The 16,008-nt window shown below is 44.4% G+C and overlaps 1 protein-coding gene across 1 annotated transcript; it reads left to right on the forward strand.

The window, feature by feature from the left end:
- The first annotated feature begins 1,943 nt into the window (after positions 1–1,943).
- On the forward strand, positions 1,944–11,581 carry LOC120311107 (zinc finger protein 572-like). The gene is made up of 2 exons (XM_039350270.1): positions 1,944–2,413; positions 9,032–11,581. Exons 1-2 carry the CDS (start codon positions 2,290–2,292, stop codon positions 10,633–10,635), a joined length of 1,728 nt encoding a protein of 575 aa, XP_039206204.1. The 5' UTR covers positions 1,944–2,289; the 3' UTR covers positions 10,636–11,581.
- Positions 11,582–16,008: the final 4,427 nt, after the last annotated feature.

A 16,008-nucleotide genomic window follows, 5' to 3' on the forward strand; every position in this document is an offset into this window, starting at 1 on the left:
AGTCTAAAGAAAAGAAGAAACGGGTGACATGATAGCAGTATTCCAGTATTTGAGAGGCTGCCACAAAGAAGAGGGCATCAAACTATTCTCCAAAGCACCAGAGGGCAGGACAAGAAACAATGATTGGAAACTGATCAAAGAGAGAAGCAACCTGGAATTAAGGAGAAAGTTCCTAACAGTGAGGACAATTAACCAGTGGAACAGCTTGCCTCCAGAAATCATGGGCGCTCCATCACTGGAAGTTTTTAAGAAGAGACTGGACAATCACTTGTCTGAGATGGTATAGGTTCTCCTGCTTGAGCAGGGGGCTGGACTAGAAGATCTACAGCTCTATTCTATTCCTATTTTATTCCTATTCTATTCTATTCTGTTGTGCACAATATGAGGTTAGGGAGTGCATGGCTTTGCCATTTGATCTGATCTGATTCACCTTTTTAACAGGTGCTTCTATCCTTCTCTGGAAGGACACTGCTCAATCCTTCCACATACAATTTCATGCTATTGCCAGGTGACCAGAGGTCCTAGCAATACTGAAACCAGTAAATATGATAGTGTAATAAGTTATGTCGATCACATCATTTGTACCATCTCGAATGGGAGACAGAAAACTATTCACATGCCCCTGGGCAAAGAAGGCAGTTCCACAACAACAAATGGAGCCGTTGGTGCCAGGTAACATTTTGTCACTGTCCAGGTGGTTGATTGCAATGCCATATATACTTAGGGCCGCCTTTGCATTGGACTTGGATCCTTTTAAGTGGGGCAGAAAATGTCTGCTGAAAGTTCACACCGAGTTCAAAAGAGTTTGTGGCTGCCTGTTCATTTTCCAGGGGTTAGTTCTTTTCTTTAAAATGCTTCAATTGTTAGGACTTTCAAGTACCCGAAGAAGTGCCTTGTCTGGCTAGGTTTAAATCTCTAATGCAAAATCGTTTTTCCAGATGTCTTGTCTGCAGCATACATGTCATGTAACAATGGACTTGTTAAGCACTTCCTTTGCAATGTTTGTGCATCCTTCTCATGAGATTTGTCTGATGTCTACATTGCAACCTTTTAAACACAGGCAGATGTATTCTTATTCAGGCAACTTTTTTTTTAATGTATTGCCAACATTTCTGTTGTTAAAGAAAATCCTACATATGCTGCATGTTTCATTTTTATACAAATCAGAAGTCTAGAAAGGCTATCACAACTATAATAGTACCTTAAGACTTATGTCAGGAAAGAAATGTCTTAGATGTTCGTGTATAGGTGTGTGCAGCGAACTAAGTCAAAATCCCACCTGTGTCTAACCTACCCCGGGATTATTCTGAAACATCATCTAGATTTGGAGGGAAAAGGAGGTGGACCATTTTTTTTTTTTAGGACAAAACTGAAGATAGGAATAGTAACCCACTTGTCTGATGCTGCAATCCTAAATGCGAGGTGCCACTGCAAAAGTCCCTCGTACTGTAGCCAGGGGTAGTCAACCTTGGCTCGTGGACTTCAACTCCCAGAATTCCTGAGCCAGCTAAGCTGGCTCAGGAATTCTGGGAATTGAAGTCCACGAGTCATAAAAGAGCCAAGGTTGACTATCCTTGCGTGTAGTCCTTAACTACGCGGCCTAATGCACGTGGAGATTATATGCCTACTGTTAACATCGTGATGCTAATCAGATTTCCATCTATTTTGGGGAGGGTCATGCAAGACGTTCCTTGAAGAAAAAAAAACAGTCCCACGATCGATTTGCTCCTTGGAAGATAAAAAGCGTTCAAACGATCGGGAGCTGCGCGCTCGCGGCCGATCCTCTGGACTTTGCCCCGGGAGCAAGCCCTGGCATAAAGCCAGCGCGATGGCTGCCTGCTGCCGGTTCCCGCCGAAAAGTGAACTGCCGCCCGCCCCCCTTTCCAGCCCCTCCCCACCCGGCTCAGGCCGTGCTCCGCTGCCACCAGAGGGCTCCGGCGACTTCCACCGAGCGGAGGGCTGCGCTTTCTCTTCGTCTCTCTCCGCCCTGCGTCGGCCGGGATGAGTTTCCTGTCTCGGGCGCTTGCTGCATCCGGATCAGCGGGAGTCAGCTCGGCCGGAGAGCCGCAGTAGCAGCTCTGCCTCCTTTCCGATCGGCGACCGGCACCGCTGGCGACAAGCGGAGCGATCTCGGTCCTCCGGCCTCCGCTTGCTACTCTCTCTGTCTCCCTTTGCTCGACCGAGGTGGGAACTCCCCTCCGGCCCACCAAACGATCCACGGGGGCTACGCCCAGGCTCTGCGGCCATTCCGCCGCCTCCCCTCCTGGCCCAGCCAGATGCCCTCGGGGGATGCAGAGAGAAGGGGTGGGCATCCAGCCCGCGGGAGGAAGATGGGGCCCGGCGCACGTGCTGCCCTGCGCCGTCTCGCGTGGGAACCGCTCCTGCAGCTTCGGTTGCTCTAGCCGGGCCGAAAGTGGGTTCTCCTCCTCGCACGCACCGCCTATCCCCGTTTATGGTGTTTTTCCAAAGAGTCAGAAGCGCCTCCTCCCTCTTTCAAATTTCTGGTTGGAGAAAGAGCTTGGGGTTTCTTCTTCTTCTTTTTTAAAGTAATGGACTCAAATGGGGCCTCTTGGAAAGAATTTTTAAAGCTCTGCCCGCCTGTATCAGATTCCCCCTCCCTGCTCCTTCCCACCTCTTCCCCCAGCGTGGCATCCCAGAGTCTTGTCCCTTTAAATCTGAGAAATGGGTCTAGCTGCAGCCTCAAATCTCCAGGGAGGTGAAGCTGGAGCGGAGTAACCTATGTTTTGCACCAGCCAATTCTCTGGGGAAGAAAAATAGCAGCAAAAACAGCTACTGCAGAAGATGATAGTGCTGTTTTGCACAGGGCATTTAATTAGATCAGTTAATGATCTTGAAGCAGCAACTACTGTAGAAAACATGGAACAGTTGGGTTAGCTTTATTAACTTGGATGCAGTATTGTCCAAACTAGGAAATGGGGTTTATTTGATCCATTAGCGGTATGAAGTTTCTTGTTCAAACATGTAAGCTCGTTTTTAGGGGATGCATGAATTTCCCTATACTGTGAATAGGAAGGCAGTAGGGATGGTGCTAAAGTAGGTTTGTGAGGAGGACTGGAGTTACTTTTGTCAGATAAAGGGGTATAATGGAAACAACATATTTCACAGAAAAGTGAAACTTAAAACAGCTACTTAGATGTTGCATCTTGCTAGATCGCTGAGGTTATTATAAATGATTTTTTTTTAAAAAATTCAACTGTGTATATGTGTGCATGGTCTTAAAAATAAGACCTGAGTTCTCCAAGATAGGCAAAATCTTTTTTGCAGATGCCTGATTCTGTTTGTTTGTTTTTTTTACAAGAAGAAAAAAAACATCCCTGGATAATGGGAAAAAACATTAAAAGTTAATGCTTTCCCAAGTTTAGGGCCATGTTTTCCAATTGGGTCACCTCCAGATATCCCCAGCCAATGTCATAAGTCTGAGCAAATTGGGAATTGTGAGCTAACACACCTGGAGGATCCTTTTAATTACCTCTCCCCTCCACTGCCTGGAAGATGTATAAAATCTTGTGCTGTTATGTAAAATATGTCATTAGCATGCTGGTGTTAGGCTGTTTGAGACAATGCTGCTTAATTAACAAGTTTTTCATGCAGGATGAGGCATTCAGGTTTTGGGTAGGTGGGTAGTTGATTTTGAGACTGGCATGAGATGGACAACAGTTGTGGAATCAAATAGATTGCTAATAAAAGGAAGTGGGCTCTATCTAAAACCGCTTGCCTGGCCAATGATAGAATGGGATTAGGATTATAAATTTGGGAGATAAATTTTAGACTAGGGTGCACAAAAGCATTTTGTATTACATCTGTGCCATTTTACATATTGTAAGTCAGCATAAGAAAAGTTAGCTCTAAACATTGTGGTATTGCTTTTACATCATGCTAAGGTCCAGGAAAGCACTCTAGAACAAATGGGTTGGAAAAAATTAAAGCACAGTTTTTGCTTGAAGAAGGATGGGTTTCTGTCCCACTTTTGGTAGACTACATTTAAGAAAAATGTTAAATTCTGTAAAGTGAATTAAAACATGGGCCTTGATTCACTATGTTGGTTGTCAAGAATATACTTGGTTTTTGTTTAATCCATCAAGTCTGATAGCAAGGTGCCAACGTGGGTAGTCCTCTACTTACATTTGTTTTGTGACGGTTTGAAGTTACCACTGCACGAAAAAAAATAACTTATGACCAGTTTTTAAACTTACAGCCATTGCAGCATCCCCATGGTCACGTGATCATAATTCAGGAGCTTGGCAACTGGCATGTATTTATGACGGTTGCATTGTCCTGAAGTGATGTGATCGCCATTTATAATTTTCCCAGCCAGCTTCCCACAACCAAATCAATGGGGAAAGCTTAATGACCATGTAATTCACTTAATAACTGCAGTTATTTACTTAACAAATGTAGAGTGTAAGGGTGTAAAATGGAGCAAAGCTCAATTAACAGCTGTCTTGCTTAGCAATCGAAATTTTGGGCTCAATTTTCATCGTAAGCTGAGGACTACCTGTAATGACCCTAATACAAGGTGATTATTATTTATCTATCTTGTGTGATGGTGCCTGACCTATCTAGCAACTGTCCTCCAGCAGCAGAGACTGAATTTTCTACAGAATAAAACTTAATTGTGTTCACAATGAACAATTGTATAATGCAATCTTCACCACATGTAGCAGGGTGAAGTTAATCAGAGTTGACGTTCTGTGCCTCTAAAGGCAGTCTGGGAATTTTGCATGCAGGAAGACATGCTCTTATCAGTGAGGTCTACTCACCTTTATTCCCTGGCCTCTTGCTGATGGTTTTTACCAAAATCCTAGCCTTCATTCCTAATTGAAATCCTGGGTGTTGTGCATTGATTCTGGATGCTTTAGTAGTTGAACCTCGCTTGAAATCTTTTGTAGGTTGAATTTTGCAAAACATTGGTTGACGACGGAATATCACAAGTTAATATATGCATTCTTCTTCTTCTTGTGCCATATCCGTTATCAGATGTTGGCGATCATGTTGGCGATCCTGTTTTTATCAGCAGCCGCAGGAAAAAGTGCTGCTGAGTTTTGTCCAAACCAGTCCCTTAGATTTTGAAGCCACAATGTTCTTCTTCTGCCTGGACCTTGTTTGCCTTCAATCTTTCCCTGGAGGATTAAATGGAGTATGATGTATTTTTCTGGGTGTTGCATCGTGTGTCCGAAATATTCTAATTTTTGTTTTTTAATAGTTTTGATGATTTCCCTTGGCTTTCCCAGGCGGCTTATCACCTCCTCATTTCTGATCTTGTCAACCCAGCTTATACGTAACAGCCGCCTGTAAATCTACATTTCAAATGCTTCTGGTCTCTTCAGGTGGCCTTCTGTCAAGAGACCAACTCTCTACTCCATAGTATATGCATGCTGCATCCAAAACAAATCCATTTATCAAACTTGAGATGGATACAAGCCTGTGGTTGACTTCTCCTGTTCTATGCAAGGATAGTTTGTGTCAGTCTGTGAAGGAAACTGTTGCGCCAAGAATGGCAGCCTCAAGAGGGCCATTCTTTTAGTTTCCATGATCCATAATGGCCACACAAGGAGAACTTTCATAGAGTAAACTGAGGGCTCATTTTATCCAGCATCTCATTTCCAAGAGTGGCCAACCAGCTCTTTCCAGGAATTCCCTACACTTGAAGATGGCAATCACTCCTTGTTTTCCATCTCCAAAGGGCCTTCTCTACCTTGACACTGAGGTTTCAAGTTCCTGTAGCTAACATCATCTTGAGGGGTCCTTGGTGCTCTTTGACGCTAGTGCTGACAATGTTACATAGGTAATGAAACGTCTGCAAAAAAAGCAACCAAACTCAGCCCCAAGGACCCCCCATTTTCAACCCTGAGCTACAAATATTCTCTTTTATTGGTGATATCTTTTTTGACAGCTAATACTCCACCTTATGGAAGCAGTGTGTTAATGTGTCCCACAAAGAAGCACTTTTTAAAATATATGTCCTTAATTTACCATTTTCTGTCTTTCATTCTGCTCCACCAAATTCCGTTACAAAATAGACAGAAACATTCACCATTATTTTTGCTCTATGCTTAATTGTATACATTTCCACCATGTTCCACATTCCTCTCCCCCAAATACATACATTAGAAATCATGTCTGTGTGTAAACCCCCCCTCTACACACACACACACACACAGAGAGAGAGAGAGAGAGAGAGAGTAGGAAATGGGGGGGAAGTCTTCTCTCTAATATTAGAAGCTGAAATTTAGTAAATGTACATGATGGAAGAGACTCAGAACAGAGAGCTGTGGAATTTGCTGTAGAAGATAAAGGCATAGCCATCAATTTAGGAGGCCTGAAAGGAATTTGACCAAATTCTTGAGGTATCAGGCTATAAATCACAGTGACGACTAAAGCTTTTATAGCATTACATCCTTGTAAGGAAGGAATGTGTTGCCTTGTGCAATGGCATTCTATATATATGCTTGCTTAAGTGGCATAAGAAAGTCAGTTTGGCTTAATGGTTCAGACCCCAAGCTGGAAACAGGAGACTGTGAATTCTAGTCCCAATTCAGCCATGAAAGCTGACAGGGTTATTAGGGAGAAAATAGGAGGAGGGGGGGGGTAATGTTCGCTGTCTTGAGTTATTTATAAAATAATAATAGTAGGAAAGGGATTAGAAAATCTAATAAAAAATAAGGAAAGGGAGGAGAGAAAGTAAGGTTGCTTTGGCTATATTCATGGCAGGGATGCTGTTCCTTGCTCAAGTCAGTAGATAATCTCTGCTACTACAGTGTTCATGGTGAGTGGGGTGATTTATCTTTGGATGCTGAGGGGCTATTTTAGAGATTGTGTTTTAATCTTGTTCTTGAGTGAAATGGCAGCTATATAAATCATACATTGTTGGCTAAGATCCAGGGTAGTATCTGTTGTTAACAGTTTAATATCTTGATACGTTCTGTTTGGTCTAGTGCAGGGGTAGGCAACCGTGGCTCTTTTATGACTCGTGGACTTCAACTCCCAGAATTCCTGAGCCAGCATGGCTCAGCTTGGAAACCTCTCCCTTTCCCCTCAGCATGGCTGGCTCAGGAATTCTGGGAGTTGAAGTCCGTAAAAGAACCAAGGTTGCCTACCCGTGGTCTAGTGATTAAGGCATCAGGCTAGAAACTGGGAGGCTGTGAGTTCTAGTCCCGCCTTGGGCACGGAAACTGACTGGGAGACTTTGAGCCAGTCACTCTCTCTCAGCCGAACTTACCTCAGAGGGTTGTTGTTATGGGGAAAACAGGAGGAGGAAGGAGAATTGTGTCTGTTTGCTTCCTTGAGCTATTTATAAATAAAAATAAAAGTGGGATATATAAAGGTGTAACCTTAGGTCTTTTTTTTTTAAGTCTTTTGCTATTTTTGAATTGGAGTGGTCATTTCAAGACCCAAGATACAGCTTATAGAAAACACAATAATTCAGCTTCATTTTTATTCATTTCCTTTGTGTCAGAACAGCAGCTGTTCAAATGTAGATAGGTAACAGTATATGCAGTAGAAGAACCAAAGGACATTTTCCAAGAAACACTTAGAAAATGTATGCTCTGTGTTCAATAAAATTAGGAAAAACTGTTTATAAAAAAGGGGGGGAGGGGTAAATAACAGTAGATTCTTCTCTCTCTGTGTGTGTGTATGTGTGTGTGTATCCTGGCATTTGTAACAGAGAAAGAATGAGGGCTGGGAAGTTCACATTAATACTGACCACTGCAACAAAAATATTGAAAATGGAAAGGAAAGACAATTGGATGCTAATTCTCCCCCAATTCTCCTTCCTTCAGAAGACTTATTCAGGCCTAACTCCCCCCCCCCCCAATACATGTTGGGTTCCAATTAAATGAAGTCCCCTTCTAGATGTTGAAGGTTTACCATTTGATGGTGTTTGTGTGTGTGTTAATAATGTAGGGTGATATTTGTTACTATTGATTTTTGTTGTAATGGGCCATAAGAATAATCTGGAATAAGGGCCACAGCCAAGGCAACAGTAAGATAAGAGAAATCAGAGTCCAGAGCAGGAATGTACAGGTAGTCTCAACTTACGACCACAACTGACCCCAAAATTTCTGTTGTTAAGTGAGACATTTGTTAAGTGAGTTTTGCCCCTTTCTTGCTACATTTGTTAAGTGAATCACCATGGCTGATAAGTTAGGAACATGGTTGTTAAGTGAATCTGGCTTCCCCATTGACTTTGCTTGTCAGAAGGTCGCCAAAGGGGACCACATGACCTCAGGACACAGCGACCGTCATAAGGATGAACCACTTGCCAAGCATCTGGGTTTTGATCCCATGATCCTGGGGATACTTCAAAGGTCGTAATTGTGAAAAACGGTGAGAAGTCCCTTTTCTCAGTGCTGCTCCAACTTTGAATGGTCACTAAATGACCTGTTGTAAGTCGAGGACAACCTGTACTTTGAAAAAGTATCTCAGAGTTAACCCTCCTGGCTTCTCTTGAATGCAAAGGCGGGGAGGGGAGAGGCCCATTCAGACTTGCAGAATTTTGTTACTGTATAATCTTACAATAAAAGTAGTACAGGTAGTCCTTGACTTACAGCCATTCATTTAGTGACCGTTCCCAGTTACAACCGCACTAAAAAAAAAGTGAGTTATGACCCAGCCAGTCTTAGCACAGCTGTCACAGCATCCACTTGGTCACATGATTAAATTATGTACTGACAGCCTTTGCAGCCTCCTGGCGTCAGGTGATCACCATTTCCGACCTTCCCAGCTGGCTTCCAACCAGCAAAGCCAATGGGGGAAGGCAGAGTTGCTTAACAACGTGATTCACTTAACAACCTCAGTGATTGACTTAATAACCGTAGCAAAAATGTCCTAAATTCAGGGGCAACTCCCCCCCTCCCCCTCCTTAAGAACCACCTTGCTTATCGTCGTAAATTTTGGTCCCAAGCCGAGGACTTCCCGTATTAGCATTCCTACCTTTGGTTTCCTGGTCTGGGCTGCCTCAAAAGGCTGACATATCTGGACTCTTCTTCTTCTTCTTTTTTCTTCTTAGCAGGTGATGGGACAATGAAGGACACCAAAGGAGGGAAGACTTTGCAAGCGAAGGAGGAGGACTTTGAACCCCGAGTTGAACTGCATTTCACCATATTGGAAGAATCGGAAGGGGGTATTTCGCAGGGGAAACTCTGGCCCTCTGAGATCGATGCAGGGCTACGGCCCTCGGAGAGCTCCTGTCCACTGGATCCGGATGATGAGTTACTTTATTCTGATCAATCCCGGTCCTCGCCGGAAATACAGAAGCTACACCCAGAACCTGACCGGAGGACCCAGGAGAGAAGCGTGGAAATGTACCCTAAGCCCGGTCCTGAGCAGCAGGTCGAGCTTCATTTCACCATTCTGGAGGAATCCGAAGGGGGCATTTCCGAAGGTAAACTCTGTGCCAGTGAGATAGGACGGGATGGATCACCGGAGGTGAGCTACCCGGAGCGGCAGTGGGATAGGTCCGTTCAGTGGCGTGAGAAAGCTGGCCAGCCCCCATCCGCTGTGAAGGAATCTCTGCCAGCTGAAGGAAGACCAGAAGCCGAGGCTAAGCGGTCAGTTCTCCAGCCAGAGAGCTCTGATCAGCAGGTAGAGCTCCATTTTACCATTTTTGACGATCCTGAGGAAAGAAGCCTTTCCCAGGGACCGGAGGACTATCCGGTCTGGGCAAGCCCGTTTAAACCAGCAATTTATCAAGGTGACTATCCAAAAGAGATTTGGGATGCATCCCTTGACAGTCTTGGAGATGTCTTTGAAGCATCTTTCCAGCAGCAGTTCTACTCCGATGGGAGAATGTACCCCTGCACCGAATGCGGCCGAGTTTTCAACCGGAAGTCCACCCTGACCCGACACTGGCGCACCCACACGGGGGAGAAGCCGTACTCGTGTCTCTACTGCGGGCGGAGTTTCAGCCTGAATCTGAACCTTCTTACCCATCAGATGACCCACACGGGAGAGAAACCCTACAAATGTCCCGACTGTGGGCAAAGCTTCACCCGTAGCACAAGCGTCACTCGGCACCAGAGAAGCCACAGAGAGGAAGGCCTTTTCAAGAGCGACTTGTGGGAGGATGCCTTCTCATACCCAGTCCCGGTTCCCTTCCCTTTCCCGGTGCCTCCTCCGGTGGAGGAGAAGTCCTTCGTGTGCCCCGTTTGTGGGGAGGCCTTTACTCACAGTGGGAGTCTGAACAGGCACTTGCGAACACATGGGGTGGAGAAGCCTTATAAGTGCATGGTCTGTGGGGAAGGTTTCTGTTCTATGTCAAAGCTTTACCGTCACGAGAGAATCCACATGGTAGACAAGCCCTATCACTGTGAAATCTGCGGGAAGAGCTTTGCCGTCAAGTCAACGCTGACCCGGCACCAGATGCTCCACCAGGCAGAGAGGCCCTACATGTGTTCCCACTGTGAGAAAGGCTACGTTCAACGGAGTCATCTGGCTAGGCACCATCACAAAGCACATCCTGGGGTCCCCTTTAACCCGGTTAAAGCGAACACTATGCCTGCCACTATTCTGGATTCTGACAATTTAATTACCTATTTCTGGGGAGATGAGGAAACAGACACTGCCCCGGAGCCTGTCCCAACTCAATTGATCTATTCTGGAGCAGATTGCTGAAGGACTTAATCCTAGTCTGGAATGCCCTGTTCTCCAGAGAGAACCTCACTAAGATCCCACCTCTTCTTTTCTTAAATCTCCATGCACACTTCTGATCTTAGAGTTTGGTGATGCAAAGTGGATTTTTATGGTAGAAAACCAAAAAACCAACTTGGTTTTGTTCTGGACAGTCTTTGTGCCAAGACCCTTTCCTTGCCTTCTTATTCATAATTGCAGGAACTGTCCTGTCATGCCCATACACCACATCCACATCTCCAGAGGATACGCCGTTCTTGTGGCTCCTTGAAGCCCACTACAGATGGTGCCAGTATCCAAGCGCTTGGAGAAGGCAGGCCCAGCAAAGAGTGAGAGTTGGGCAATCAGCACACTCCTGAATGGACCCATTCACACGAATTTCTCTTAACTGCTGAACAGAACAGAAGCTGTGTGCCATAGTACTGGGCTCAGAGAACATCTGTATATCTCTTGATGCAAATCTTCACAGGGGGAAAGGGAATAGTCCAGCCTGTAGCAAGGTATCTAGTTGTAGGTGATGTGTGGGAGCTTGGAAGTTCATCTGAAATTATTTTTGTTTGTGGTAAGGATGTCTATGGAGATTCCCAATAATCCAGGTCATGGGTTGCCCCAAAGGTGCTTTTTCAAAAGGCAACTGGACATTGTTTTTCCTTGAAGATGTTTCGCTTCTCATCCAAGAAGCTTCTTCAGTTCTGACTCTTTAGTAAGGATGGGATTTTTTCCCTTACAGGAAGTCTCTGCCTTGTTCATCACTTCTTTTTTTTGGGGGGGGGGGAATGGATGAACTCTTAAGAGAAATGAGTAAAATATAGAAACAGAACACATACGTAAAGGCTATTATTTGATGCACAAACCAGATGTCCTGTAAGAAATGTCTAAGATCCAGGCAGACTATAAATATTTTGAAGAAATAAATACAGGAATATCATGATAACAGAATTCAGGCTTTTTATTTTGTTTTCCTGTTCTCCAGATTTTTCTGTTGTCATCTGTGCTAGTGACACTAGTGCAGCTTTGAAGTTTACAAATTTAAAGAAAGGCAGCAGAGTCCAAGGGCCTCTCGCTCATTCTAGGCCAGGGGTAGGCAACCTTGGCTCTTTTATGACTGGTGGACTTCAACTCCCAGAATTCCTGAGCCAGCCATGCTGAGGAGAAATGGAGAGGTTTCCATGCTGAGCCTTGCTGGCTCAGGAATTCTGGGAGTTGAAGTCCACGAGTCATAAAAAAGCCAAGGTTGCCTACCCCTGTTCTAGGCCTATATCCTGGGCTCAGTTACTCTTGTTTTTTTCCCCACAGAAATAGACAAATGCTTGTAAAATAACAGAGCATAAGTCTTGTTCAAAAAGGTTTGCTCTGCCTTTCATATATAGCAGTGGTTCTTAACCTGTGGGTCGGGACCCCATTTGGGGTCAAACGACCATTTCACAGGGGTCGCCAAACAACGCAGTCTGCCATTTTTTTCCCCCTTTTCCTTAGCTGTGCTACTCCCTTTTATTCTATTGGCTTTTGAAAGCCAATAGAATAGACTCTTTTGAATAGAGTCTAATTCTATTGGCTTTCAAAAGCCAATAGGAATTGTCCAGGCTGTCTCTGCCCTGCTGGGCCCGCCAAAAGTCCCATTCTGCAAACGGTGCTGCACCAGTTGAGTAGTCCTCGACTTACGACCGGTTGAGTAGTCCTCGACTTACGACCGGTTGGGGGTCGTGACATTAAAAAGGTTGAGAACCACTGATATATAGTCTTCTTTCACCACATAATTTAATTCCCATGTTAGGGGGGAAATGCCTAATGCCTAAACCAGTGATGGCGAACCTTTTAGAGACCGAGTGCCCAAACTGCAACTCAAAACCCACTTATGCATCGTCAAGTGCTGGGTAGGTGTGGCCCATTGGGTGGGCGTGGCCCATTGGGTGGGCGTGGCTGCGGTGGTAATAGCAGACTGGGACTAAAAAGTTCAATCAATCAATTCCAACTTGGCAAGATCTTTTTTTTTTCCCCACGAGAAGTTGAAATTGACTGATTGAACCTTTTTTTTTGCACACGGCGGCGGAGGCCTAAAGCGAAAAGGTTTTATAAAACCCAGCTGAAGGCCTAGGACTGGGGTGATGGCGCGCGTGCCACAGAGGGGGCTCTGAGTGCCGCCTCTGGCACGCGTGCTATAGGTTCACCACCACTGGCCTAAACTCTAGTGCCTTGTTTGATTACCACATTGGATTGAAAGGCAGAATGAGCCCTGTGTCACTTTTATCAGATGCTTGAAGTGATTAAAGCACAAAAAAACAAAAGACTGTGCCTTTTAATAAAATCTATGAGTCGGGAAAAGGTGCTTCCAGATTCCGTGTGTTTCTCAGGAGGAGAATTTTGGGAGTTGAAGTCCATACATTTTAAAGTTGTTGCAGTTGAGGAATACTGCCATAGGCAGGCTCTGCAAATTTGGCAACTTTAAGGCATGTGGACTTCAATTCCCAGAATTCCCAGAATTGTGGGAGTTGAAGTCCACAAGTCTTAAAGACATCAAGTTTGGAGGCACGCTGGCTGAGGAATTCTGGGAGTTGAAGTCCACAAGTCATAAAAGGGCCAAGTCTGAAGACCCCTGATCTAAAATCTGAAGTCACTCATTTTCTCTGCTTAACAAGAGCTCATCTCCTCCTCTGGGAACAGTCTTGTTAGTCATTGAATGATTTTGATTTTCTTACTTCTATTAGGCCCCAAAGTGACTAGCTGGAAAAAAAAAATATTGCATTTGCTTGCGTTTTAATCATTTTGTCCTGGAGTCCAAAGGCTCCACCTAATCCCCAAGAACGTATAGTAACACAGGTTGTCCTCAACTTTCAACCATTTGTTTAGTGATGATTTGAAGTCACAAAGGCACTGAAAGAAGTGACTTACGACCAGTCCTCATACTTATGTCGCAGCATCCCCACAGTCATCTGATCGAAGGCTCTTGGCATGTGTTTACGACGGTTGCAGTGTCCAGAGTTATAGGATTTCTATTTGTGAGCTTCACAGCAGGCTTCTGACAAGCAAAACCAATGGGAAAGCCGGATGCATTTCATGATCACACGAGTCATTTAAAAACTGCCGTGATTTGCTTAACAACGGTAGCCAAATCCAGCGTAAAATCCGGCGTGACTCACTTAACAATTGCCTTCTTTAGCAACAGAAATTCTGGTCCCAATTGTGGTTGTAAGTGCGAGAATCAGTTGTAAGCCACTTTTTTCAGTACCGTTGTAACTTTGAATAGTTGCTAAACAAATGGTTGTAAGACAAGGACTATCTGTAAAGATGGGGAGACATTGCTCAGCCATATGTGTGCAGCTGCCTACTCACTGTCCAGAAAGAATTCTGTCCCTTTATGGAAACCAGCCAGAAACTGTTTAAAATTAGTGTTTTTCTGAAAAGTTTATCAGGGAATGTGACACGCTTTGCAGTTGAACACGACGGCTGAAATTATACTTGGATTTCATCAGTGATGTGATCATTAGGGCAGGAGTTTGTGGCAGGGGTTGCCACAAAGAAGAGGAAATCAAGCTATTCTCCAAAGCGCCTGAAGGCAGGACAAGAAGCAACGGATGGAACCTAATCAAGGAGAGAAGCAACCTAGAACTAAGGAGAAACTTCCTGACAGTTAGAACAATTAACCAGTGGAACAACCTGCCTCCAGAAGCGGTGAATGCTCCAACACTGGAGGTTTTTAAGAAGAGACTGGACAGCCATTTGTCTGAAATGGTGTAGGGTAGGGGTGTCAAACTGCCGGCCCGCGGGCTGGATGCATCATAGCAAAACCGCACCCACCCACTTGCCGGCAATGGGAAAAAAATCACGATACGTCATGACACATCATGTGATGTTGCAAGTTTGACACCCCTGCTATAGGGTTTCCTACAAGCAGGGAGTTGGACTAGATGACCTAGATCCCTTTCAACTTTATTACTACTACTACTACTACTATTATGCAAATCTGCATTCCCCCATTGACTCTGCTTGTCAGAAGTAAGCTAGGACGGTAATCAATAGTGATCACATGATACTGGGACACTGCAATCATCATAAATACTTGCCAACTAGTTGCTTGCCAACTAGCTGAATTTTGACCATGTGCTGAGATAGTTGTTAAGTGCCAGGAGCTGTTGTAAGTCACTTTTCAGTGCCCTTGTAATGTTGAATGGTCGCTAACTATATTGTAAGTTGAGATTTCTGTAGCACAGTAGGCCTCAAATATCCTAATTAAGGCTCACCCAAGCTAAGGCTAGTATGTGATGCAATTGCAGCTGCTAAGTCCTTAATTGGCTTGGTTTAGCAGGGTGGGCAAATGCATCCACTGAATACTATTACAGCAGCTAGCAAGAGAGGGGAAAATGGGAAAAACAGAGAAAAACAGATCAAAACCAGAAGGAACTATGGGAGGAGAAAAAGATTTATACATATAGAGAACAATCATGCCAGCTTGTTTTGTAATAGTACCATGCTTGGTACAATTTTGCTGTAGTACTTGGGACATTTTTTTTCTTCAAAATTTTAGGTATGCACTGTAGAAGAAAGATATGTAGAAGAAACCCAATATTGAAAGACCCACTTCCAATCCATGTTCAACTGAGTTTTCTCCTGCCTAAACCACATTGCCAGAATAGAAAACCAGGTGACTTAAGACGCCATCCAACAAATGATTAAAATAGCCTAACCTTCCTTTATACTAGCAATGAAGCTGGGAGCCCTTTAAAAGCCACAATTGCATTGTGGCATGAGTTTTTGCAGACGATCCTGTACATCAAGTTTCTCAACCTTGGCAACTTTAAGATGTGTGGACTTCAACTCCCAGAATTCTCCAGTCAGCATTAGTTTTTGGCTAGTTCTTTGGCTCTGCAAGGCTTATTATTAACACTCCAACTATGCTAGGGAGAAAAAATGGGGAAGGTGATGCCAATTTTTGTAATTGGTTCTGCAGTTCCTCCCCCCCCCCCCAATTTATCACTTTGTAGATCAGGTGGATGGGAGATCATCAGAAAATATCACAGCTACATCCCATTACCATCTTTATTAGCCAGAGGTATGGGCACCTACTGGAAAGGATCCAGCATCAACTTTGGGAGAGCACGCTGTTGGGGGCAATGTAAATATATATATACATTGCTTACTGGTGTACACCGCTTAGAGAGTGCTTGCACTTAAAGCGGTATATAAGTCAAATAAATAAATAAATACGGGCATTGCAGACTATCAGATCTGGAAAGGGACAGCTCAAGAAAGGTTGCACAAGGCTACAAACAGTGGTTGGATTCAAATATGGGAACAACCAGTTCTCTGTGTGGATGCCACTTCCGGAAGCCCATTCTAGGCCTGGGCAACAAAAAAATTAGC

The sequence above is a fragment of the Crotalus tigris genome, unplaced genomic scaffold (assembly GCF_016545835.1).
Source record: "Crotalus tigris isolate CLP2741 ecotype Arizona unplaced genomic scaffold, ASM1654583v1 scf7180000018317.730465, whole genome shotgun sequence".
Taxonomy (NCBI): Eukaryota; Metazoa; Chordata; class Lepidosauria; order Squamata; family Viperidae; genus Crotalus; species Crotalus tigris.

What these genes read in the sequence shown, in the direction of transcription:
- LOC120311107 (XM_039350270.1), top strand. Translation starts at nt 2,290, where the DNA reads ATGCAGAGAGAAGGGGTGGGCATCCAGCCCGCGGGAGGAAGATGGGGC. An exon ending in TTGCTCTAGCCGGGCCGAAA is followed by an intron (nt 2,414 to 9,031) that starts GTGGGTTCTCCT and finishes TTTTCTTCTTAG; the next exon opens with CAGGTGATGGGACAATGAAG.